The sequence below is a fragment of the Kwoniella dendrophila genome, chromosome 2, assembly GCF_036810415.1.
Source record: "Kwoniella dendrophila CBS 6074 chromosome 2, complete sequence".
In the NCBI taxonomy this organism is placed as follows: Eukaryota; Fungi; Basidiomycota; class Tremellomycetes; order Tremellales; family Cryptococcaceae; genus Kwoniella; species Kwoniella dendrophila.
In genome coordinates this window covers 2244965-2271387 of record NC_089477.1, presented here as the reverse complement: position 1 = coordinate 2271387, position 26423 = coordinate 2244965, and the positions used below count along the sequence as shown (strand labels likewise).

Here is a 26423-nt window from a genome sequence, read left to right as displayed (position 1 = left end):
TAGTGTATACCGGATAACTATAATCTAAAAGTAATCATTTTCCTCGAAATATATAGCATGAGAGAAACACCATTTTTAGTGCTCATTGGTATTGTGGCAAAACCATTTTGGCGGTCCTTTGACTCTCAGATCAAAGGTCGAGTGTAACAGATGATACGGGTGATCGCATTAAAGGATAAAGCGTAATTTGCAGATATTATATAGTGTTGAGTTTAATGTCTGTCTGCATTGTTATTGAGTAAAGTATGTAATCGATGTTGATTTATCTGAATGTTGAGCAAGGCTTTTTTAGTTGAGCCAAAATCCTTATTGTGCACTAGATGAGTACTGTATGGTTTGGGTATTTTGATCTGATGGTACAATAAAGGCTTATCTATATCGACAAAAATTTGCATACTGATTTAGGCAAGCACTCCAGATAGAAAACAAGATTACAACATATTACCTTGTTTTTGGTGTATATACGAAATTAAAATACAGCAAAATACAAAACGACTTGTTAAATAAGACAATTACTCTATAGTAATTCATTGGTCTCCTCAATCTATTATGAAAGAGACAGCATGTCAAAACTATTTCCTCTAAAATTCGTTTGGATGGGAATAGATAAAATAGTTGATGGTAAATTAACAGTAATAAAATCTAAAGATCATAAAAGGAAATATATTATACCATCATGTTCTGAATTGATATATTATCCAAAATATGATTCATGGAAACATGGTAAGAAAAAAGAAAATTATAAAGATTTAAATTATTTAATCAAATCTGCTAGATTAGCTATTGAGAATGGTGATTCCCAGGTGAGTCTATGCTTGCCCTACTGTATTGTATTCCTTCTCAAGGTGATCTAAGTTGATTTATACTGACTGTATTGATTGTACCGGTATCGATGATAATAATGATTTATAGCCATTCTATAGGATATTCTGTTTAATTTCAGAAGTGAATAAACAACATAATGGCTCAAGTGGCTGTTCTGGTTCAAGTGAATTGAAGCATTTAAACTATGAGGTTAGTACTTGTGAGAAGTAATCATAATTTCTGTTATGGGTCGCTTACAATTTTTGCAACTTCTGTATACACTGTATTTTTAAGCCTGGTAAACAAGAACTGAAAAGATTAATAAAATCTGATCAAAAATCAATGAAAAGTATGAAAAATTACGCTTGGTTAATGGAAAGTATGATGCCTTCTCCAGTGAGTACTGTTTCTTTGTTGTTATACCAGAATTTAATTGCATACAGCATGCTTGTTACATCCTGTAGAGTAAGGAAGATAGAACAAATTTATACTAATTGATCCTACTGATGATTTCCTTTCTCAAGATGGGTAATTTTCGTTTAGGTACATCATCATTATTCATGACTATACCTTTTTTAGGTTCAATTGTAATTTTTTTAATGAATTTCTTAATGTTGAAAAAAACTTTTGGTGGTATTTCTGCACCAAGATGGTTAATTTGGGAAATCATCTTACCTTTACTATGGGCAAGTTTCTTTGCGTGAGTACTCTTTTATAATCCAAGAAAAGAAAAGAAAACAAAATCAAATCAAATCGAATAATTTTGATTGTTAGCATTATTATCGCAATTGATGGTGATCCAAGCTAAACCGATAGTCCTTACTCATAAACGCAGTTTCGCTATACCTGAATTAGGTGATTTAGCAGCTTCAAGAATATCACCTAATAGAAGAGCAGCAAGAAAATTGAAATATTATTTGAAATTACGTTGTATTTTAGCATTTGATCAAAAAGATTCATTAAACGATAATCTTTATGTTTCAAATTCGTTAAGTCAGATATTTCCGAGGTTACCTTCTGATAAACAAGATTATATTTGGAAATATAATGAAGAATTTAGAAGAGAAGTTTTTGGGAAAGATCTGAAACATCTTTTAAAGAAGAAAGGTAAGAACTATATTCATGATAAGGTTTAGAATAGTTTCGTGTTTGGGGAGTTGTTAGTTGTTTGTTCTCTTATTGCATGTACACCGTTTTAAACTAAACTCCATGCTATGCCTTGTCTAACAGCATATTAAACCATCACAAATCATCTAATTATATATTATTCTATACCTGAACACCGTATTTCCCGTAAAGGATTCGCGGATTTTATCCTAAAGATCCATATATCAATTTACCATCTACAATTACGCTTTTCGCTTGCACTTCTAGAATTTCATTATCTGGTACTTTCATTAAATCGTCATCCCAAACCACAGCGTCAAATTTCTTTCCTACTGATAACGATCCCGTTGTATTGGAGAATGAAGCATATGCACCTATCGAGATTACTTTGGTCAGACATTTGACTTTTTAGAACGGATTGTAATAGATAGATAGTCTTACCGTCAATTGTCATTCCTCTCAAAGCTTCTTCTCTGGTCAGTTTCTCCGAAGGATACCAACCCCCTTTCCCATGAGGTGATTTGCCATCTTCTGACAATCTTGTAACAGCCGCATAAAAGCCTTTCAGAGGGTCGATTGATTCTACCGGAAAATCAGACCCAAGAGTGATCCGGCCTCCATGACTGACCAAGTCATTAGCCAATGTAGAGATAGTTAGAAAAGTAGCAACGAGCTCACTTCAGATAACTACGCCAAGCGTATGCACCTTTTATACGTTCTGGACCCAATCTATCTTCCGCGTACCACATCTATCAAAAATTAATCTCAGCCAATGTATACTTTATAAGGAGCCTGTAGAACACTTACATCACTTGTCGCATGGGTAGGCTGCACGCTTGCAATGACTGCACAGACGTCAGTATGAGGACTACAGCACACGACGCTGTGCAACTCACCACCTAGCCGAGCGGCACGTTCGATATCTTCCAGACTCATAATTTGAGAGTGTTCAAGCCTGAATCTCGCTTCCCTGCCCTTTGCAGGATTATCCGTCTGAGCAGCTTCGATAGCATCCAGGACAACATGAGCGGCTCGATCACCTATTGTGTGTACGTTCTGTTCATATCATTGGCTTATGAGTGATAATTTCGCAGTGGCATTGATACTTACCACTTGCCAACCCTAAATGAGTAAATCAGCACCTATATACAGCTCATATCAAGCCAAACCTTCAGACTTACAGCATCATACCATTTTTTGATCAATGGAGCCCAATGATCTTCTGGCTTGAGCATGAATCCTTTCCATCCGGGTTTATCCGAATAATCCTCTGTCAAAGCTGCGCCACGAGATCCCAAAGCACCATCGGCGAAGAGTTTGACGGAACGTAGGATAAGATGTGATTCTAAGGAAGTTTATTAGCTTGTTGCCCTAAACAATGTCGCTCATTATATCAGCGATTCACCTGGATCCGTAATTTGCTCGACTTTATCACCACAGAAATCTTCGTCTTCGCACTTCAGCTATACTAATGACATGTCAGCGACTCCCAATTAAGCAAGATTATATGAAACGCACCATCTGGTAGAAACGGATAGGTAATTTGCCTTCGGAAGCCATACTGTGATATATAATTTAGCTTGATTTCCTCAACACGATGTAAGAGTTTGACAGCTGCACTGACCGTTTCCAAAAGGGTACTTCACTCAGAAGTCCCATGGCATCATGTACTCCTGTTAAACCTTTACTGATAGCATCTTTCAACATGATATTAAGGCATCGCTCTCTATCTTCAGCCGTCATAGGTGGCTGAACAGCTTTAATCATGTCAATTGCGTTATCGAGCTACCCCGGCGAGTTCATATATCAGCATAGTTATTTAAGATTAAGCATTCAGTGAAATAGACAGGATTCAGCTCACGAAGATACCTGTAGGTTTTCCGTCTTCGTCCCTTACCACCTGGCCGCCTTCTACATCCGGTACATCTTCTCCGAGTAGTTTCAGTGCAGCTGGTGAGACCCATACGGCATGATAATCAACCCTCGTCAGACTGATGGGTAGATTTCTGAGTATTTGTGATGATTCTAAATCTGCCTAACATACACATGAACTCAAATGTCAGTAAAATCAATCTGCAGTAAACGTTTCGAATGAAAAACTAACGGCTGTAGGAAATTCCTTACTCTCCCATAAATTTTGATTCCAGCCTAGACCTTCTACCCATGCTCCAGGCTTCAGTGGATTGTCTGTAACGAATTTCTCCACTCTCTGTATTGTCTCTGCTATAGAGCAGTACCCATGTAAAGGTAATTGTTGGGCATGACCATATACGAGAGGATGTCCATGAGAATCTATGAAGCCCTGTCGTAGAAGTAAAGAGTCAATATACTTTTGTACACTGACGATACTAGTAGTTCACTAATGTTATAAGGCTCACTGGAGTCATCGTATGTCCCTGAGGTAGATAAATCATTTTCATAGCTTCCGAAGACTTTTTACCGTAAATACTCCTTACGTATTTACGACGTATTTTACCTTTTAGCTGTTATCAGTTGAGCTATTCCCTTACGATCAAGCTTTGCATCCAGCTTACCTATACTTCCAGTATCTACTACTACACCATCATTTACAACCACACACTGTGTTTTTCCCAGACCTTCATCTTTATTTTCTGGAACAGTATAAATATCTTGACCTTCTTTGGAACAAATAGCAAAGTTGTCAGGCAATGGTTTACCATCTAAGGAGTATTCAATTTTCTTGCTTGTATAAAAGGATTGATTTTTCTGAAAGTAAATCACAAAGAACCCAAGTATGAGTAAAGAGAATGATATGTGGATTGAACGGGTTGGATGACCTCTTCTAGCTGGTGGACCAGGATGTCTTTGATAAGGTGTTATATTTGTAGGATTTCTAATCCCAGTCTGATTAGCTAGAGCCGCTCGACGCCTCAATGATGGATCCGACATTACCCCTAGATGAGTTGACTATATTCACAATGATTCACTTCAGATTAAAGCAAATAAGATTATCGATGATACACTGCATGTAATTTTAGATGATCTAGTTCGGACTTATCCTATCTCGAAAAGGGTCAGTGGTCGACCTCCACCTATAAGGTTGACATTTTCCCACGATGTTCGGCCAGAGACAACGATATAGGATTGTTTGCTTTATTCGTACCTACTGGACTACCATGTATACTTATTGAGCATAGAGTTATGGTAACCAGCTCATGCAGCCTGTCTGTTCTAGAGAATGCGATATTGCGGGCCGTGATGCATGTTGTTCTGGATTTCAGTTACAATATTATGTAAGTCCCACCAAGTATGACTGGTTTCCGATCTTTGCCAAGTAGGCACGCGTAGATGCAGGCGGGAACGGAAAGCCAAGACTATGAGATACCTACATTAGACGACGTGTATATACTCAATCATTCACTTATAACAGTACGAGTAAAGTTCTGAGGGGACGATCGGATCCGTACCCAAAGTATCCTAACACAGATTAAGACTCATCAATATCTCTAATATACTTGTCCTACAAGCGTATGAATGTCTGTTTTATAAGTCTAGTGTGCCGTATCAAATCATACGCGTCATCAAACGTGTTTTATCATTTTTTACTCCTTCATGCATGTTTGTTGTACTGGATTACCACATCTATTGAGGCACGGCCGCCGAGGTCTAGGTTGGTCAACAAAATGACCGATCAAAAAAGAGTATCAAATTACAAAGAGAAATAAGGTTATATAATAGATGAAGATCATCTCATCATGCTATATGTAACTTCTGACAATCGAAGTAGATCCCCTCAGCTTCGACTCTCGAGAGATGCCAACGTATATACCTTGATATGATGAAAGCAATATATAATCGGGTTGTTGTTCCAAGTTCTGTTACAATAATGTATCTTAATTACAGTTCAAAGATTTACCGAATGCATATTTTAAGCAGAAGAGAAAAGTAACCTACGTCGACACAAACATTAAAAGGAAGGAAAGAAAGAAAAACGCCTCGGTGAGCGATACCCTTAAACCGAAATAACAGTAAGTAGTTGTATACAGTTGAAATGGCCGAAGGGGAAAGTGGAAAGTAGAAAGTGAGCCACGGCAATCCGGTGGGAATACCAAGTCAAAGTTAATTACAAAGCACACTAAAAACACTAAAAACATCTTGTACAGTTATTACATCTGTGTTATGTTTCTGACTGAACGCGGTCCGTACTTTTATTCTTGCTCACCATCAGATACATACTACCTCCTCACTATCATAGCATCGCATACACATCCTTGCTTGCATCATTCTCTTCTCAGCAAACCCCAAGATCATCGTTGTCACACGTAGCTGTGCATACATCGTCATCGTAGCGTATACTGGAATCAATACAATTCATAGTCGAATGCATCAGTAAAATCTCAAATAACAACTCAACAAGGTTGACAAAGATCGATTCTCTATAGGACACATATACCCAACTATCATTCTGAAAGAACAAGTTTGTTTACATCAAGCAATTCAACCCATATCGAACTCACTTACATAGGGGCTGGCTTCTAAAGCCTTGCCTTGGAAGAACCGCAACACAAAATGACAACCGCATCAACATCGAAAACACCTCTAGTACCTCGATCTAAAAAACATCAACCATCATGGTATCGTAGGAACATATCTAGACCATTAGGTAAACTAAATCCTGCGAGGTTATTTCATAGAGGTAAAAAATCATTAAATTCGAGATCAATTTATATAAATGAAGAATTACCTTCAGAATTTTATGATAAAAAAAATCGAATATTAAAAGATAAAAAATATACAACAAATCAAAATGTTACATCAAAATATACAATAATAACTTTTTTACCTAGAAATTTATTTGAACAATTTAGAAGAGTTGCAAATATTTTCTTTGCTGCTATAAATATTTTACAATTCTTTCCAAAATTTTCAACTATTTCACCTGGTTTAGTTATTTTACCTTTAATTGTTGTTTTAGCTATAACTGCTGTTAAAGATGGTTATGAAGATATTAAAAGACATCAAGCTGATCATAAAGTAAATCATTCCATAGTACATATTTTAAATGGTGGTAAAGAATATGAAAATAAAAATCCAATGAAAGCAAAAGAAAAAACTTTTATTCCTGCTATACCTTTACCTAAATTAAAATCTAAAAAAGCTAAAAAGAAGGCTGCTTTATTAGAAGAAGAACAAGGTTCATCAACTCAAGCAAATGAACCTGCTCCAGGTGCTGAACCAAGAGGTACTACAGATCATCATAATAATTTAAGTAGAATGAGAAGTCAAGTTTCAAATTGGCAAGATGATCCTGAAGCAGGTGATTCACCAGATGAATTAGGCTGGCAAAGAACTATTTGGGAAGATGTCAGAGTCGGGGATTTCGTTAAAATATATGACGGTGAACAGTTCCCAGCCGGTAAGTTGCACGATTTATCGTTGTCCAATTGATGACTCTCTGATCTGATAATATACGACCCTTCTCAAACAGATATTCTCATATGTTCCACTTCAGAAGAAGAAGATGTTGCCTATATTGAAACCAAGAATTTAGATGGAGAAACCAATTTGAAATCTAGAAATGGTGTACCTGGATTATCGCATCTCGATTCAGCTGAAGCTTGTGCACATGCTCATTTACGTATCGATCTCGATGCTCCTGAAGTCAACATGTTTAGATTAAATGGTGCTGTAGTAAATCTTGAAGAAGTAGGAGATGATGGACAAAATCCTATACATCCAGCTACGTTAGAAACTACTTTATTGAGAGGTTGTGTATTGAAAAATACAGCATGGGTAATTGGAATCGTTATTTTTACTGGATCTGACACAAAAATCATTCAAAATGCAGGAAAAACACCTTCAAAGAGAAGTAAAGTAGAAAGACAAATGAATCCTCAAGTTTTATTAAATTTATTAATTTTAGCATTAATTGCTATGGTTTGTGCTATCGTTGATCATATTAATGAAGTTAGATGGAATAGAGAACAATCTTATTGGATGTTATATGCGGATTCTTCCGGTGATAATCCAAATGTTAATGGTATCATTACATTCTTAAACGCTTTTATCACCTTCCAGAATATTGTACCTATTTCTTTATATATCTCCATTGAAGCTGTTAGAACAATTCAAGCTGCTTACATATACTGGGATAGAAGTATCAAATACGTCAAAAACGGTGTCGTGACTAGAACTACTGCTAGAAGTTGGAATTTGTCTGATGATTTAGGTCAAATTCAATATGTGTTCTCAGATAAAACCGGTGAGTCGGCCTATTATAGCTTCTTCTTCAGCACTGACTGTCTCTTTGGATAGGTACCTTGACACAAAATGCAATGATTTTCCGACAATGCTCTGTTGGTGGTCGAATCTATACTGGCGATGGTAAACCACCTTCACACCCTACGCTCACCCATATCCATAGTAATCCTCAAGTCAAACAGCAATCTTCCAATGAGAGTGATTCAGATGATACAGCTCAGAACGGAGACGAAAAAGCAGATGACGTCAAAGTGTTGCTTCCTAAAGACGTCCTTGCTCCTTTCCATGATGATGAATTAGACAAAGATCTCGCTGATCACGATACTGAACAATCAAGAGTTCTCCATGGTTTCTTCGCTGTATTAGGTCTATGTCATACAGTTTTAGCTGCTGAACCTGAACCCGGAGTTATTGAATATAAAGCTCAATCACCCGATGAAGCTGCACTGGTCCAATCCGCTGCCGATGTAGGATTCGTTTTCAGAGGTAGAGATCACAATATCCTCAAAATGTCAACACCTTTCTCTGATCATCCAGATGAATACGAATTGCTCCACGTATTAGAATTCAATTCTGCTAGAAAGAGAATGTCAGTTATATTAAGAAAATTAGATGAAGATGGTAGAATATTCTTGTTAACCAAAGGTGCAGATAATGTGATTTTCGAACGATTGTCAAAAGATAATACTCAACAGGAACTCAGACAAAAAACAGATTCAGATTTACAATATTTCGCTTCAGAAGGTTTAAGAACCTTATGTTTAGCATATAGAGTTCTTGGAAATGAAGAATATGACACTTGGGCAAAAGATTATCATAATGCAACAGTAGCTTTACAAGATCGAGAAGAAAAAGTCGAAGAAGTTTCATCGAGAATTGAAGAAGGTCTTACTCTTCTTGGTGCCACTGCTATCGAAGATAAATTACAGGATGGTGTACCTGAAACAATTACCGATCTCAAAAGAGCAGGTATCAAAGTTTGGGTCGCTACTGGTGATAAACTTGAAACCGCTGTCGCTATTGGATATACCACCAACCTTTTAACACAGGATACCAATCTAATCGTAGTACGAGAAGGTCGACATTCTATCCAAGATCAAATTCGTGACGCCCTTGAAGGATTCTTTGGTGAAAATGGTGTAACTCGATCTATCTCTAGAGCAAGCACTGCAAGACCATCTGGTGAAGCACCAAATCTTGCTAGAGTCAATACTGGTGTTCAATCATTAGTAGGAAGAGATAATGGTACTCGACCCGGTGGATTCTCCTTGGTTATCGAGGGCCATGCTCTCGCACATTGTTTCGATGACGAAGAAACTGAAGGTCTCCTCCTCGCTTTAGCAACTCAATGTAATACTGTCATTTGTTGTCGAGTATCGCCACTTCAAAAGGCTCAAATCGTTCGACTTATCAAAGATAACCTTGGTGTAATGTGTTTGGCTATTGGTGACGGTGCGAATGATGTTAGTATGATTCAAGCTGCCGATGTAGGTGTTGGTATTTCAGGTGAAGAAGGTCTTCAAGCTGTAAATTCATCTGATTACGCTATCGCTCAATTCCGATATCTCACTCGATTATTGTTCGTTCATGGTCATTGGTCATATTATCGAAACTCTTCCATGATTCTCAACTTCTTTTACAAAAACGTCATCGGTATTGGAGTATTATTCTGGTTCATGATTTTCTGTGGATGGTCAACAACCTACGTCTTCGCTTATGTCTATTTGTTATTCTGGAATGTTTTCTGGACTATTATGCCTGTATTAGCAATCGGTTTATTTGATAAAGATATTGATGATGAAACATTAATGGGTTTACCTGAATTATACAGAAAAGGTAGAGAAGGAGCTTATTTCGGTATCAAGATTTTCCTCTATTATATCTTTGAAGGATTTTATCAAACAGCTGTCATCTACTTCTTTATTCATTATACATATTTGACAACAACAGTTAGAACAGATGGTTATAATCCATATATCTACGAATCTTCAACAACAATGGTAATCGCAGCTGTATTAGTAGCGAATCTGTTCACTGGTCTCAACATTGATTCATGGACAGGATGGACATATTTCGGTATATTATTTGGCCCGGTATTAGTTTGGTTATTTACAGCGATTTATTCAATCATACCACCATCATCGTTCTATACAGGTGTATATGGAAATGACGTTTTCTTATTTAGATCAGCAGCATTTTGGTTTGGTTGGCCGATTGCTTTTGTCATAGCATTATTACCAAGATATATCTATAGATATTTAGATCAAAATGCTTTTGGTGATGATATAGCTAAAATGAGATTAGTTAGAAAATATCATCCTGAAGCTAATCCTGAAAAACATCCTTTATTAGGTGGTAAATTAGGTGAAAAAAATCAACAAGATGAAGATTACGATAATAATGATTCTTTCTCTCGTCCACAAAATCAACAAGAAGAAGATATAAGATTACATAGAATCAATTCTAATATAGATCCAACTTCAACTGAATTGGAACAAGGAACAATGAATACGAATACTAATAAATCAAGACCTTCTTACGATAGAAATCCAAGATCTTCCTTCCAATCTAATAGATTCGGTGGTCATGCTACAGCCAGAGGTTCTGCTGTCGATAGTGAGTTGTAGTCTAAATGATGGAAATGAATTACTAATGACGATTATTTGTCAAATTTAGTGTCTACTGGTTTATCACAACAGCCCTCGAGAGGTTACGGTTTTACCATGGAAGAAGGTGGTGTAGCTGTAAGATCAACCTGACTCGATTGAAATTATCTATCATAAGCTGATTAAACCATCTGTTTGACTTGTATAGATACAAAGAATGCAATCTAGATTATCACAACATTCACAAAATTCACATCGATATAGATTTTTACCTAAAATGTCTGGATCATCATCAACAAATAAACCAACTTCAGAACCATTCCAAACTGCACCAGTAATAAATCCAAAAGGAAATAGTTCAATGGCAAGAATACGTGAAAGAGCTGGATCAATATTATCAAGAAAAAGAGCTTCAACTGATGCAACTTTAGCTACTACTGATTCACCATCAAAATCAGGTGGATTTTTATCACCACGTAAAGATTCACACTCACATAGTGAAGGTTTACATAGTCCAATAAAAAAGAAAAAATCAAAACAAAGAAATTGGGAATCTGAACAACCACCTCCACAAGAACAAGAACTTGATTCAGATGAAGGAGAAGATCCAAGTTTAGGTAGAGATTTAGGTTCAGGACAGAATATGGCTCCACCAGAAATACCAAGAGTATGAAATTGAACAATAGTAGTTTATAATTACAAAAAAATCTCTCTTTTTTTTTTCTCACTTTATTATTTCGTTTTTATAATTTCTTTGATGATAGTTTTGGACTCCAAAAGATGAAAGAAGAGTTGAATATGTACAAGTAAAACACCCAAGCGATAGATAGTGGTTCACGAATAGTAAGGGAAGCTCAATGGCTTGGATTTGATTTTCATATATAGATGCTATTTGATTTTATAACGCTGATTATGCAAGGATCAATATTGGACAAGTATCATCCTAGTTTCAAGTTCGCCTCTTGATCGCAGTCTGACAGGATACATGGTTGAGTTTTTGTAAAGATGGACAATACCAGGTTGTCAGGTTTCTAGAAATCAAGAAGGTGCATCTGACAGCCACGTGGCTGATCGTCTTTCACCGTACCGCCCGACCTTCGGTCTTCGCGATAATGATCAACGAGATATCTGCCAAAGAGATGTAGCCATAGATGTTTACGATTTAATACATATGCTAAGGAGTTTCAAGCTGTCAGATAAAGAGCTTGAGAGAGCTTTCACAGATCAGAGCATCAGAGCAAGATGATCCTACTAAATAGAGGTATAAACCTCTTATTGCTATTTATACTGTCAATTACAACAACAGTTTTATCACTTCAAGCTGATTTAGTAGGAATAGTAGATTGGCATTTAAAATTAATTGGTGAACCTCTACTAGAACCTACACCACCTTTATTTATTCGGAACTCACTTACTCAGACTAATGAGTCAAGTAGAGTAGTTACAATAACTAAAAAGAATGTTTTGGCTGTTCTGAATTCGGATAATGGGGATATTGGTATGTCATTTTGAAACTCTGATCAATTATAATTCTTATTGTAGAAATGCTAATTCAATAGTGATAAATGACAATTTATATATACAGTATGGAGACATCAATTAGATGAGATAGATCCTGTAGTCTCTTTTCATACTTACGAGGATAGTAAGCTCTCTTTCTTGTTCAAGATAATCACGATTAGGTGCACTGACATTCCTTTTTGTACTTTCAGATGTCCTACTACTTTCTGGTCCAGGTGGAACTACAGCAAGATTATTTTCATTATCTACAGGTCATTTGTCATGGGAAAAATCATTAATACCTTCAGAAAGATTATCTTTAGGTGGTGGTATACTTCATACACCTGCTCATTTAGGTACAGATGTTTCTTTTGTTCCCTTAAAAGGTGATAATGAAGAAACCACAAGAAGTTTGGTTATTTTAAGTGAAGGTAAAAGAATATCAAAATTGAGATTGGATAATGGTGGTTTATTATGGGCTACTGAAGTTCCTGGATCTGGGTGAGTCTAACTATTCTCTGTGGTATACATCAAGCTATAAACTAGAGATGAATGATCGTTTATTTTGTTATTGTATGCTAAATATGTTTATTTTGCTACAATATTAGATCAACAATAATGTTCAAACAATTAACAATTAGCGGAAATCCAATACATGTTTTAGGTATTCAAAATTCATTTTCAGTTCAAACATTATTAACTACAACATTAGATTTAGATAAACCAATACCAAAATCAGATTTAGGTCAAATACCATCAATAATTAAAATACCTCAACAAACTTTAATTATACCTTCTGGTGATGGTGAGGGTAAAGTGGTATGGTATGAACATGGTAGAATTAGAATTATGACAATTAAAGAAAATGGTCAAGTTGATGATGATAAAAATATAAAAGATTTATTACCTGGTACAGGTAAATTATATGAATCTATAATTGATTTAGGTTCGGATTTAAGATTAAAAGGTATTATTTTAGGTAAAAAACAAAATGGTGGTGTAGATATCATAAATGTAAATAAGAAAGAAAAAGTTGGTGAATTTGAATTATCAGTGAGTTATTGCTATTCCTCGTTATCTATGATTCTCTTGTTAATATGCCATCTTCAAATGCAATCGACCGCTAATCTACATACGCTTCACCCAGTCTACTTCACCAGAAAGATCAGAATCAATCTATTCAGGCATTGCAACCGATAAAGGTGTAATCCTCAATAGAGTATACTGGTCTTACAATATGGCTGTAAGTTCAATTGCTCGAATGGGTCTAAGGCAAATCACAACATTAGCTAATAGTGCTTTAATAGGTTGGTGTAGCTCAAACCGTCAATATCCCTGATGTCACATCAAAAGACATTATTACTTCAGGCTTTACTTTCCCATACGATACCATTTCACACGGTACTTTCCTCCATGTGAGTTGATTACTCTTTCAACTCTAATCAGAGATATGCTGATAGAATCAACTCATATAACTTATATAGGCTGCTGTCTCACCTACGTTAGATAACAAACAACTTCCCACACTTATCCTTACCACTTCAAGTGGTGCTATCCAAAGAATGGAATTGGATAATCCTGGATGGGTTCGAGAAGAATCATTAACAGATATCAAAGTTGCTCGATTCGTTGATTTGGGTGAACCAGAAATTGAAGAAGTCAGAGAAGTCTTAGCTGAAGAATCCTTCGTTGGAAGATTGAGTAGACATTTGGCTGAACTCAAGGTGAGCTTCAAAGATGTAATCAACTTTCAAGTTGAAAAAAATAACTAATCACAGAAGCATGTTCAGGATTTACCCGCTTATTCCGTACGATTTGCCAAACGGTTCACATCAGCTTCATACACTTCTGCTATCCAAGTTACACCTCTCAATACTACTCATCTTCATCGTGATCAATTTGGATTCCAGAAATTGCTTATAGCAGCAACTGTCAAAGGAAAACTTTTCGCTATTGACTCATCAACAGGAGCGACTGTCTGGTCGAGGAATTTAGGCTTGACAAGTGAAAAAGGATCAGAGCTTGAGATAGTCGAAATGTTCAACGTGAGAGATGGTGAAGGTGGAAGGGAACCTATGTTGACTATCTTGGCCACGAAATCTGTTGACGATGTGAGCTCGATATCCAGTGGCACCTGATAACTCTCTCCCAAAGCTGACCTGTCCTACCATAGTCTGTCACTACCGTTGCATACTATTTGAACGCATACACAGGTATCATTTCAGGCGAAGTCGACCCAAACAATCATTTACCTCTTGGGAAAACACTTTTCAAAGGAAAATCACAAAATGCATTTTTACTACCGTTCGAAAATTGTCATAGCAAAGCCAAAGTATTAGCTGTGATTGATTCATCTGAATCACTACATATTTTCCCACCATGTAAAAAAGTTTCAGCTGGAATTCAAGAAATATCAAATAAATTATTTTATACAACTCAAACCAAATCAATCGATAATGTTATATTAAAAGGTTTAATACCTAGTGCAGCTTCTCAAGACGGCGGATTTAAAAGTGAAATAGTATGGCAAATACCTTTTGGTGAAAATGAAATAACAATTGAAAATAAGCCTGTTATATTTGATTCTTTGGCAAGTTATGGCAGAGTTTTAGGCGATAAATCGACTTTATATAAATATTTAAATCCACATTTACAGATTATTTCAACTCTCACACCTAACATCAAGGGTTCTTCTGTCTCTTCTTCTTCTGGAATCGGTAGAGTATATGTAATCGATTCGACAAATGGTAAAATCATATATCAAACTGAGATTTCCGATGAAATACCTTCTAGTCAAGGATTGAAAGTGAATATGGTTGAAAATTGGTTAATCTTTAGCTGGTTAGACAAGAGAGGGTATAAAATTTCAAGTGTAGAGTTCTATGAAAATACTTTAAAGAAAGGTATTACACCTTCACAATCTACTTTTGGAGAAGATGTTGAAATCAATGCGATTGCTCAAACTTTCATCCTACCTACCGAAGTCAAATCTATTGGATTTACTACTTCAAAAGCTGGTATAACAACTAGAGAAGTGATTAGTGAGTTCTTACTTATTTGATCGTTCATCTCTTGCATATTGTTCATATGCAAATCTGCGATACTTACTGTAAATCAGATTTACTAACATTCATTCTCGTTACCATCATTGTTAGTTGTCAATGGTAAAAACCAAATCGTAACCATACATAGAAGATTGTTAGATCCAAGAAGACCAATTGGAAAACCAAGTTCAATGGATAAAGAAGAAATGTTAATTCCTTATGAACCTTTAATACCCATTGAACCTAAAAAAGTGATCTCACATAGATACGAGGTGCGTAGTATTTCGTAACCGACTGTTTATTGCTTGTTTGTATACGTGCTGTCCGTAAAAAGATCTCTTGCTAATGATATACGTCACTTGCTTAGATTCTTGGCGCCAAATCATTATTGACTTCACCCGCATTAGTAGAATCAACTTCATTATTATTTGCTCATGGTTTAGATTTATTCCTCACAAGAGGTATAACACCTTCAGGAACATTTGACATTTTGTCTGATAGTTTCAACAAAGCTCAATTATTATTAACTTTAGGTGCTTTAACTATTGGTATTTTAGTTGCAGGTCCTGCTGTAAAGAGGAAAGAATTGAAAAATAAATGGTTTTAAGAAATGATGAAATAAAAATGTTAAATTAGATGCATAACATGAAAATGTTTATCCACATTAATACGGTCAAATACCATATTCACCAAAAAACATTGTTATTGATGGTTGACTAGATAGCTCCCATCTTACTCATTTTCTTATCATGGCCTCTAGTTCTGGCAGCATTTGAATGTCCTCTAGTTGATTTACTGCCTCCACCTCTTCCGCCTCCGCCTCCTCTACCACCACTACCGCCACCACCACCTCGATTACTACCACCTCTTCCACCTCTTGAACCTCTATTACTTCCTCCTCCTCTATTTGATCCTTCACCATTTTGACGAGGTGGGGAAGTGGCTCTTACTGATCTAGATATTCTATCTGCGTGAGCAGCAAGTATATCTTCTTTGTGTGGCTACAAGCCACGACATCAAGTAATATCAGCATAAAAATATCTTCTTCACACAAAAGTAAGACGACAACTTACATCTCTTTCTAACATAATTCTCCACCCTTCAATCTGCCCATCATCCCAACCAGTTTTTTCTCGAAGTTTCTTTCTGTCATTTGATCTTCTAGTCAAACCATCTCTTTCAAATACTTTTTGATTCGTTATATATGCTGTACGTAAAATGTCTAATCTTTGTCTATCTGTTGGACCAGATAAAGGTGTAGCTGCACCTGAAGGTTCACGAGATATCTATAAAAATTTGATTATATTCAGTATAATACATCTTAGTGGCCAGGCGTATGACAAGGTGAGAGAATTGGAGATATGAACCAACCTTTACACTTTCTTCTTCATCAATTTCATCTTCGTCATCATCACCTCCAGCACCACCACCTCCAATCTTTATTCTACTTACGACACCATCATCACCTTCTTCGTAATCTTGATCATCATCATTGTCATCATCCAATAAATTAGCATCTTTCAATGCTTGTCTACGTTCTTCTTCTTCCACAGCTTGATTTTCTACTAATCTCATAATTGATGCTCTTAATGTATCAGGTATAGTATTTGATAATGTTGGTAATGAGCTATAAAAGTAAGACCGTCAATATAATAAGCAATATTTCTTGATACAGAGTGATACATAGCGAGATTATCATGGGGCATCATCAGTTACAGAACTCACGATACATCATCTTTCAACTTCAATTTACTTATATCTAATTCATCATCATCGAATATATTTCTTCTTTCAACTTTCTTCTTTTGGATATGAGTATCAGTTTGTACTGGATTATGAACCTGCACATCGTTCACATGGTCGGATTCCATAACCTGACTCTGTATTGATTCATCTTGTTTAGATAGATTTTGAATAGCAACTCTTAGGTCATTCAGATCATTTGGTAAACCTTCACCTTGATTAAAGATGATCTCAATAATTGGTGAAGCTTGTTCTGATGGAGTTGCTTTTGAACTTTCAGGTAAAGATGAAAAATTTGAATGCGATAATGCTGCTAATAACAAGTGAGGTGGTAAATTTGGGAATAGCTGTAAGATGCTTTGGACTCTCTAATTTAAATAACGGTATTTGATTAGCTTGTGAATACTAAGATTGAACTACTTAGTTAATTGGACAACTCACTAAATCCTTTTTAGCCTCTTCATCTCTTTGTTTTTCCAAAACCATCTTATATTCGTTAGATAAAAGTTGATTACGTTGATGTCCTCCATCATTTTCAAATAAAACTTGCCAATCATCTCTTAAACCATTTTCTTTTGATAATAAACCATTGCTATTGCCATTCTCAGAATCATTGGTTAAATCACCCATAAATTTAATCATAGTTTCTTCAACTGTATCATGACCAATTGGTACACTATCTAATAATTCTTTACATATCATTAAAATATTTGATTTTATATTTATTATCACTTCTACTATATCTTCTTGACCAGAAATACTTGAAGATGAAATTGATTTATAAGCTAAAGATAAAGATTTGAATAAATTTTCTGAATCTTCTAAACATAATGCTAATAATTCATCATGTGATCTAATTAAACTTAATAATATAATTATTGATTTCCTTATATCATTTATTTTACTATTTTGATTTTGTTGGGAAGGAGGAGTAGTAATAATAAGATTATTAATTAAATTAGGTATAATTTCAATTCTAAAAATTTCAATTAAATCTGAATTTTTTTGAAAAGCATTATTCAATATATCATTCATTGTTGATATATTTAATGGATAAGATATTATACCATCTAATAAAATAGGTACTTTAAGTAAACCAGGATAAGTTATTGAAAAATCTAATAAACATTTTAAAGGTATTGTAGATCTTGATACAGATGATGTCGATGATGATGGAGACAAGGACAAACGTTCAAGAGCTATTATATGAAGGGCTGTTTTAAGTGCAGGTAATGTATTTGGGGTTATAGGTGCATCTTCCAGTTGAGAGATTAAATGAGGTAATAGTTTAGGATGAAGTGCTATAGGAGGAAATGTTGCAGGTATATTAATTGTCATTTTGTTGATGTATCGAGGGCCATAAGTGTTATATTGCCTATTGAACTGATCGTGCTGATATTTGTCAAATGTTCTCGATATGTAATGCGAAGATTCGTATATATAAAAGTCAACATGTATCGTTAATTTAAACAGAGTGATCGAAATATGCTCGAACGAACGACCATTTTATGCGTCACAAGTCGAAATCTGAGGGAAGGCAATTTCCGTCGGATCCGAGAGATAAAGGATTCTATTGTTGGAATTGCGTTTCTTTGTAAAACCAAGCATACAGTTGGAGTGTGCCCAATATCAGTTGCTATAAGTCCGCAGCTACAGCATAGTAGGTCACAAGCTGCTCGGCTGAATCTCATGCTTCACATTATCAAGTTTTATGCTGATTCGATAGGCCTTGCAGCGCAGCATGATTACGCTATTCTCCTTGGTGGGTAAGTTATATTCGACACAATCAACGCACATGACAGCAAACGAATGCAAAGCTACCTTCTGTCTCCTGAAGCGATTTTGGACATCGCAACATAAACAATGTTTTAAGTAGGTTTATCTCATCTCATCAATTAACCTGTACAAAAGTGTACCAAGTACCAAAAAACGAATTTCCTTCCATCCATCTTTCCACTACCAAAACCAAACCAGCAAGATACTAAATTTAGTAAGCAGCAGCTTTTTTGGCGGCAATGGCAAGGTGACCAGAGTATTCGTCTAATGGTGATTGACCAACAGGTACAATGGTCCAGAGATCTGGTGATTGGAATTGGTAGGTTTTACAGAGAGCAGCCATGGTAGCTTTTAAGAAATTTCCTTGGGTAGCAGTAGAACCTTTAGATTGGGCTGTAAAAGTGAAAATCAAGATTATGAGTAATTGATCATGAGGATGTGTGCGACATATACGGTACTTACTGTAACAATCTTGGATACCAGCCATTTGCAACATTCTCTTGGAAGCTGGGGCAGCGACAATACCGGTACCTCGAGCTGTTGAGTGAAATTTACAGCATTAGTCTAACATTTCATATACTTAATTTACACTAGTTGGAAAAAAACAACTTACGGGCAGGGATTAATCGACACATAACTGAACCGGCTTTACCAGAAACTTTACATGGGACAGTGTGTGGTTCAGCGATATGTGAACCCCAGTATCCTCTTCTAACAGGTGTGATTGAAAGTTTAGCAGTGATAATAGCACCTCTGATAGCGGTAGCTACTTCTTTAGCACATTTAACACCTAAACCAACGTGTCCATCGAAATCACCAACGGCAACAAAAGCCTTGAATCTAGTTCTTTGACCAGCAGAAGTTTGTTTTTGAACTGGTTTGATTGACATGACTTCATCTTTAAGGGCAGGTAAGAATAAATCAACAATTTGATATTCTTTAACTGGTAAAGAGAAAAGGTAAATTTCTTCTAATGATTTAATTTTACCATCTTTTACAAGTCTACCGAGTTTGGTGACGGGGACCCTAGATTAAGAGAGTAAAAATATCAGTCCATTGTTCGTGATGATGTTTCTGTGTATGGTCTAATAATTGCTAAATTTGATAAATTTTCCCTTCCTTTCTATCTATTATATTTCACAGCTCCCAAATTCATATCTAAGCCTTCCTTGATATTATATTCCGCTATTCATTCTACTCCACGAAAACTCTTCGACAATTCTATGTACGATCATAACGCAAAACTCACCATTCTTTTTCCTCTTCTTTTTTACCACCTCTTCTTGGTCCTCTTCTACCTCTACCACCGGCACCACCTCTACCTCTACCGAAACCACCTCGTTGTCCTTGAGCTTGAGCTTCAGCCATTTTGATTGATTTACTTTTTTTTGTCGGTTGAAAAAGAAGTAAGAAAAACCGATTTTTACTTGAAGGATGAGTAAAATGACCTTACTAACGTTAGTATCGACAAAAGACTTTTGTTGGATTGATTGGGTGTTGCAGCAAAAACGATACCAGTAACAGTGAGAGTGAGAGTCAAAGTCAGGGTAGAAAAAAGCATTCGGTAATTTGCGGCGTTATTTCCTGCTCTTAAATCCGATAGAAGCCCTCTCTGTGTCGGCGTTAATTTCCTCACCTGTTTAAACTAAAACACGGCGATCTCCGCCATCGGGCCATATGGCCTGTCAAAGCTTGGTTGTTTCGGGCATCTCATACTCGTAGCGAAAAGGCACAGATGAACGATTTCTGTCAGGGAAAACATGCTTTTTACTTTGCCCTAACAACGCCTTGCTTCAATCATTCCCACACCCAGGTCAATATACATATATAACCAGCAACCTCTACCCTCTACCGTATTGTCCTCTCAAATCAGGCTTCTTTGGCTGCGGCGGATTTATTGCGGGTTCCCAAAACTTCTCCCTTGTTTAATTCTTAAGTGCAGATATGAAAGAAGCTGTGTTTAGGGATTGAAGGAATTCAGGTTATTCAAAATGATAAACTTGCTTAAAAAGATGTGTCTGTGCTTGGCGTCGTGAGTGACATTTAGGGAAATCAGAATTCACTATCATCAAGGGTTATCATCACCTCTTGAAGGAACGTTTAAATGAGTACGCGTGGTGCTATGTTGTGAGATACTACAGTTGACTTGATGCATAGCTTGAAGCGTCATCGATTGTGCAGCGGTGCTTTGTTATCGAATGTGAGAATTTGCAAAGTTCACTCATTTATCTTTTCTTCCTTGACTTTGCCTACTGTAATAATCCAACTTTCTCATTCATCTGTAAATAATATCTTGAGAACATAACGACCTATAAAAATAAATCAATCCAAAAAGCGTAATCGGATCAACGGCTTTACTCAAAACAAAATACAGGTTAGATCAAAGACCGGTTATCAAAAATTGAACTTCTCATAAGCAAATTGAACGGGAAAGAAGAAGCTTTCTTACTTTAGATATATAGATAAAAGGAGCTTAGAGAAGCAGAAGCACATTTTCATTTCCCACGTTAGCATAGTCAGTCATCTTTTACGGCACTAACATAAGACCTGCTTGCTTCAAAGTGGAGGATAATCTATCTATAAAAGAGGACTTCGTAGACGGTGCGAAAAGTGGAACGACTCATCTCACGAATTACAATACATAATCAAATCAATACCTGCTGCATCTTTGACTCTGAACAATCAACACAACAGACATACTTTGATAGTATAATCAGTACAAAGAGCAAAATCTTGATCGTCACTCAATCAACCAACTCAACATACATAGCACTCGGAGAATAAGAATAAAAAGTGATCTTTAGTGTGGGAGATAAGAAAATTTGCAGATAGTTGACGTGCAAAGATCACTCTGTGAGTATTTTGGAAACATTTTCCACTCATCTTCCTTTTTAAGAATAATCGCAATGAATGTCTTAGAAGCTACCGAATTCATTAATGTCTTCCCATGTTTCTCGGTTTTACCTATTCTAAGTCAATTCTTTCGGTCTTTGTGTAACTTTTCTGTTCAATTCATGATCGGCCCGAGCTCTTTAAACTTTAAACAAAATATAATTTTCATTGTGTCATCTTTAATAAAAACCCCATCATATCAGATCGTTTTGATCATATTGCACCGTAAATCACACATACATAGCTTTTCCTCCCCAACTACACGTGCTATCTTAGTAGATTATTGATATATCGTTATCATCATCATGATATTTTTTTCATTTTCTCCCTTCATCAAGTTTACAATCTTGTGTCCTGAACATTGTAAATTTGATGATAATCTCTTTACACAACCTTTAAGTTTTGGCTCGCTAATTGACAAAACTGTATCATCTCTAGATACGTAGTCATCCTACATAACACTATCTCAATAGAAAACTCTCGTTCGATTGATCTGCAATATCTCTTACAACAACTAGCTAAATCAAAAAAATCATAATCATAACGACTGTAAAACAACATAAAGGCATTCTTAGCGGAACCGAGTACAAGAACCCTAAACAAGCTTGTTTAGACCATCAAAGAACAAGCTGTGCATCGCATAATCAGTATTCAACTTTCGTTTGGCGAAGCAAATTTCAAACGAATCGCAAAATACTGTAAACATTACACCTATAAATAATCATAATATCCTTTCTTCAGAAAATCAAACCACTCTACATCTCCTTAATCATCACTGCGCACCTCCTTTATCCTTTACGACGGATACACAAGACATATAATTAAGGTACAACATTGAGCTTTATATTGGAAAGACCTGTCAAACCTTAACATCATATTTGGTATAGCAACCATCAACGCTAAATACATATAATAGATATAAGAAATAGGAAATCAACAATATGTCTGGAAGTCCCTCACGAGCTGTAAGTATCATACTCAGTTCCTGATGCCATAATATCAGTTACACCTCATCTTCGAAGGGTAGAGATTAATAGCTGACTGCTCAACAGATAAGACGAAAACTCGTTATTGTGGGAGATGGTGCAGCAGGAAAAACATCGCTTTTGAATGTCTTCGCAGTAGGAAGTTTTCCGGAAAACTATGTAAGTCCTACAGATATTGTTAATCGAGACCCATCAAGATGTGATAAAGCCTAATTACTAACTACTACGTTTCTGGCACAGGAACCAACAGTATTTGATAACTATGTAACGGAAATTGAATTAGATGGAAAACCTGTGCAATTAGCTTTATGGGATACAGCGTGAGTAGGATTGCAGTATTTCAATATCTATCATACGGGAAGCACAACGTATCTGTGCTGCCAAAAAAGAATATTGGCAGAACAACAGAGCTGATAATATTTTCTGAATCATTTACCCCTCTATAGTGGACAAGAAGAATACGAAAGACTAAGACCTCTGTCATACTCAAAAGCACACGTTATCTTGATAGCGTTTTCAGTTGATACACCAGATTCTCTGGAGAATGTTTCTCAGAAGGTAAGTTCATGGGTTACTCGTTTGTCTTTCCGTCATATAGCATGCATGTCTGCACTCTTAATCTGGTAACTAGTAAGAGAAAGCTCATCATGATTTTTTCCTCTCTGTAGTGGATAGAAGAAGTGCGCTCAATCTGTGGTAGACAAATACCAGTAATACTCGTAGCTTGTAAAACAGATTTAAGAGATAAAGCAATGCAAAATGGAACATATAGTCCTGAGAGATATATTGATCGTGCTACTGTAAGTTTACTAAAACCGGGTATAATCGAAATCATCCTCTAATGAACTAACTGAGCCCATTCATTCATAATGATTGATTTTCATCTGCTGACACTTGCTCATTCTGTTACAGGGTGATCGAATGGCCAAAGCAATAGGTGCTAGAGCGTATTTTGAAACATCAGCTTTACAGAATCAAGGTGTAGATGCCGTATTTGAATCGGCAACTAGAGCAGCTGTCTTGGTACGTGATCAAGGTCATGGTGGTGTAGGTGCCAGTCACGATCATGGGCATCGAGAAGCATACGGTGGTAAAAGAAGAAGTGAGAAAGATGATAGTGAAGAAACCTCAAAGTGTAGTTGTGTTGTTATGTAATGCCTCAATCTTCGAGTCGCAAATCCACAAATCAATACACCAAAAGACCTGACAATGACAGAAAAGGCGATTTCAAGGCGATTCACGTCTATAGCAAAATTATCATGACGACTACCGAAGGTCAACAAACCAAAAGTTCAAGTATGAACGGATATATAATCAATATAATCAATTAATTCAGACCAACATAAACAAACACGATCTATCACGCCCTTTCACTCACGTTCACAATACATGCCAAAAACCTATTTCAGATATCAAACATCCTTGGAAAGGTATATAACAAACCGTTCCACATATTTTATGTCTTCCAAAAAACAGATCTCATAATCGATCAAAAATCGTTTTCTGTCTTGTACTTGTATTTCACGAATCGCTTTCATAGCATCAAATTCATGTCAGTCTGATCATGCATTCTATAGAGTTTCGGTAATCCTCACTATGACCTTATTCTGCATCTAGACAGATAACCTTAATGCAAATGGCTTGAAGCGAGAATCGCCTTTTTACCATATCCGGCGATCGCCGATCTTCAGTTTTTGCATATCCGTGCCTGAAAGCTTTGTTGTTGTAGGATTCTAAAGGTATGACGTATTTCAGTTTACAGTAAAAACAATAATATTAATACAAATTGAAAGCAGAATAAAGGAAGATGGTGAAGAGGGTTAAGAAGGTGAAGAAGACAATAACAAAGGAATGGTCGGTGATCAAGGACGGATCGATGTGCGAAGACAATAGATGTAACGCAACATCAAACTCCACTCAATGATTATATGTTGCTTTGCTATTTATTTGTGTCGTTATCGCCGAATCCAAAGAGAACTATATCAATCGTCAATTTGAAGAGCTGGACTCCTCTTTCTGACTACGAACCTCCAACTATCACAGCGCAATCAGAGATAAAGCAGCCCGTCAATATGGTGGACTATCTGACAGCTGGCTTATTATTACCATCAGCTATACCCGAAGATTTCGGTATAACATATAAAAATCGGAAACATACCGGCGAGCATCCAAATAATCTCAATAGCTCTTACCTCAAAGCACCTAGAAATGGAATATCACCAATAACAAAACTTCCAGCTGAAATCCTCTTATCAATCTTATCATATTTAGAGCTGGATGATTTATTGAGTATGACCAGAGTTTCGAAGAATCTACATCAATTGTGTTTATCACCAGCTCTGCATAGACGACTAAATCTGAAAAACATACCTGAAAAAATATCAAATACCTTGCGAACACATATTCTGCCTGCTGTAAGAGAATTAACGGTATCTTTAAACGTATTCCCACATCATCATTATTACCGTTATTCTGAAGATTCCTCAACACTATTTACACCATCGAATCATATTCGATACAAGAAAAAGATTAGCCATAAGGGGAATTATGCGGTTTCAAGGCTTCTTGATTGTAATCATAAAGAATTAGAAGAAAGTATACTAGCACCTATTTTAGAATTTATCAAATTAGATCAAGTAGTTGAATTGAATATACCTTTTTCTTCATCTTACCTATCTTTCCAGGAATTACAAGGTATTCTATACAAACTGAATAGTGGAATTATACAAAGATTAAATTTAAAAGGTAGTTCTCTAAGTGGTGAACAGTGGATAAAGACTCTTAGAAACAGATTTGATAATTTAATTGAATTAGATCTTAGTTATACAGAGATAACTTCATTACATTGTTTAAAGACAACAACAAAATTAAAGAAATTATCAATATCATCATGTAATTCAATATCAACAGATTTGTTATCAGATTTCCTGAAATATCATTTACCTATATCAGTTGAAGAATTAGATTTATCAAGATTAGATCAAATTCCTTTAAATGATCTAATGAATTTACGTGTAGTTTATCAAGTAATTAATGATCAAGGTGAGATGGAATTTAGACCAGCTAAAATGAAACAAGTTAAATTGATTGGAATTGATCATTTGACTAAAAAAGATATAAGAAAGTTGAAGAGGAATTGGGAAAAACAGAGGAATGATTGTACAATGGGAACAATTACGAAGCTCAAGGCCGATTTGATAGATTGGACAAATAGGGAAGCGAAAACACCTAATTCAGAATCCTATCACCGGAGTTTACTCTCTACACCTTCATTTTCAACAATATTTTCAAGGATTTCAGATAATCTATATACACCTTACACACCCAATTCCACCACTTCACCGATAATCACACCACTAATCAATGATCGTAAGATCATATTACCAACCCAACATACCTTCTTACAATCGTTATCGTCGTCCTCATCAAACAATTTGGACTTATCATCTGTTGATAATTCGCCAAATCATGCTACTCAAAACCGAGAACAGAACTGCGAAGAAGACGCAGTCAGTATTGAAATTATACATTCAGCTATTCTCGAAAGTGACGATGAAGATGGTTATAGGAAATTTATAGGCGCAGTCGTAGGTGGTTCTTTGGAACTGGATACCAGGGTAAAAGATGGATGGGATGAAGGACAAAGAGGATATATAGAAATCGATCAATAAAGTTATGCAGATAGAATCGTCAATCGATCGTTGTAAAAAAGATATATATATATATATATATATATTGTTATA

General features: G+C 36.0%; 8 protein-coding genes across 8 annotated transcripts; 5 read left to right on the top strand and 3 right to left on the bottom strand.

Annotated features, from left to right (window-relative positions):
- Positions 1 to 563: 563 nt before the first annotated feature.
- Positions 564 to 1940, top strand: L201_002241 (uncharacterized protein; the record flags this gene model as incomplete). The annotated part of the gene is made up of 5 exons (XM_066218018.1): positions 564 to 803; positions 913 to 1014; positions 1099 to 1200; positions 1329 to 1504; positions 1640 to 1940. The coding sequence occupies 5 exons, from the start codon at positions 564 to 566 to the stop codon at positions 1938 to 1940; spliced, it is 921 nt and encodes a 306-aa protein (XP_066074115.1).
- A 175-nt stretch (positions 1941 to 2115) lies between these two features.
- Positions 2116 to 4821, bottom strand: L201_002240 (uncharacterized protein; the record flags this gene model as incomplete). Its single annotated transcript, XM_066218017.1, has 14 exons — positions 2116 to 2285; positions 2353 to 2534; positions 2590 to 2660; positions 2719 to 2756; positions 2808 to 2967; positions 3022 to 3033; positions 3093 to 3256; positions 3317 to 3374; positions 3430 to 3472; positions 3536 to 3696; positions 3773 to 3946; positions 4016 to 4213; positions 4290 to 4387; positions 4446 to 4821. 14 exons carry the CDS (start codon positions 4819 to 4821, stop codon positions 2116 to 2118), a joined length of 1905 nt encoding a protein of 634 aa, XP_066074114.1.
- A 1620-nt stretch (positions 4822 to 6441) lies between these two features.
- On the top strand, positions 6442 to 11412 carry L201_002239 (uncharacterized protein; the record flags this gene model as incomplete). Its single annotated transcript, XM_066218016.1, has 5 exons — positions 6442 to 7288; positions 7361 to 8134; positions 8188 to 10749; positions 10810 to 10877; positions 10948 to 11412. The coding sequence occupies 5 exons, from the start codon at positions 6442 to 6444 to the stop codon at positions 11410 to 11412; spliced, it is 4716 nt and encodes a 1571-aa protein (XP_066074113.1).
- A 569-nt stretch (positions 11413 to 11981) lies between these two features.
- L201_002238 (uncharacterized protein) lies at positions 11982 to 15890 on the top strand (the record flags this gene model as incomplete). The annotated part of the gene is made up of 11 exons (XM_066218015.1): positions 11982 to 12237; positions 12325 to 12384; positions 12452 to 12740; positions 12848 to 13292; positions 13387 to 13482; positions 13547 to 13654; positions 13724 to 13963; positions 14030 to 14350; positions 14413 to 15280; positions 15395 to 15555; positions 15651 to 15890. 11 exons carry the CDS (start codon positions 11982 to 11984, stop codon positions 15888 to 15890), a joined length of 3084 nt encoding a protein of 1027 aa, XP_066074112.1.
- A 109-nt stretch (positions 15891 to 15999) lies between these two features.
- On the bottom strand, positions 16000 to 18364 carry L201_002237 (uncharacterized protein; the record flags this gene model as incomplete). The annotated part of the gene is made up of 5 exons (XM_066218014.1): positions 16000 to 16284; positions 16357 to 16569; positions 16655 to 16910; positions 17009 to 17394; positions 17468 to 18364. 5 exons carry the CDS (start codon positions 18362 to 18364, stop codon positions 16000 to 16002), a joined length of 2037 nt encoding a protein of 678 aa, XP_066074111.1.
- Positions 18365 to 19013: 649 nt separating this feature from the next.
- On the bottom strand, positions 19014 to 20170 carry L201_002236 (40S ribosomal protein S2; the record flags this gene model as incomplete). Its single annotated transcript, XM_066218013.1, has 4 exons — positions 19014 to 19195; positions 19265 to 19339; positions 19416 to 19828; positions 20052 to 20170. 4 exons carry the CDS (start codon positions 20168 to 20170, stop codon positions 19014 to 19016), a joined length of 789 nt encoding a protein of 262 aa, XP_066074110.1.
- A 2465-nt stretch (positions 20171 to 22635) lies between these two features.
- L201_002235 (uncharacterized protein) lies at positions 22636 to 23835 on the top strand (the record flags this gene model as incomplete). The annotated part of the gene is made up of 6 exons (XM_066218012.1): positions 22636 to 22659; positions 22747 to 22839; positions 22921 to 23000; positions 23127 to 23238; positions 23349 to 23480; positions 23593 to 23835. 6 exons carry the CDS (start codon positions 22636 to 22638, stop codon positions 23833 to 23835), a joined length of 684 nt encoding a protein of 227 aa, XP_066074109.1.
- Positions 23836 to 24752: 917 nt separating this feature from the next.
- On the top strand, positions 24753 to 26351 carry L201_002234 (uncharacterized protein; the record flags this gene model as incomplete). The annotated part of the gene is made up of 1 exon (XM_066218011.1): positions 24753 to 26351. The coding sequence occupies one exon, from the start codon at positions 24753 to 24755 to the stop codon at positions 26349 to 26351; it is 1599 nt and encodes a 532-aa protein (XP_066074108.1).
- Positions 26352 to 26423: the final 72 nt, after the last annotated feature.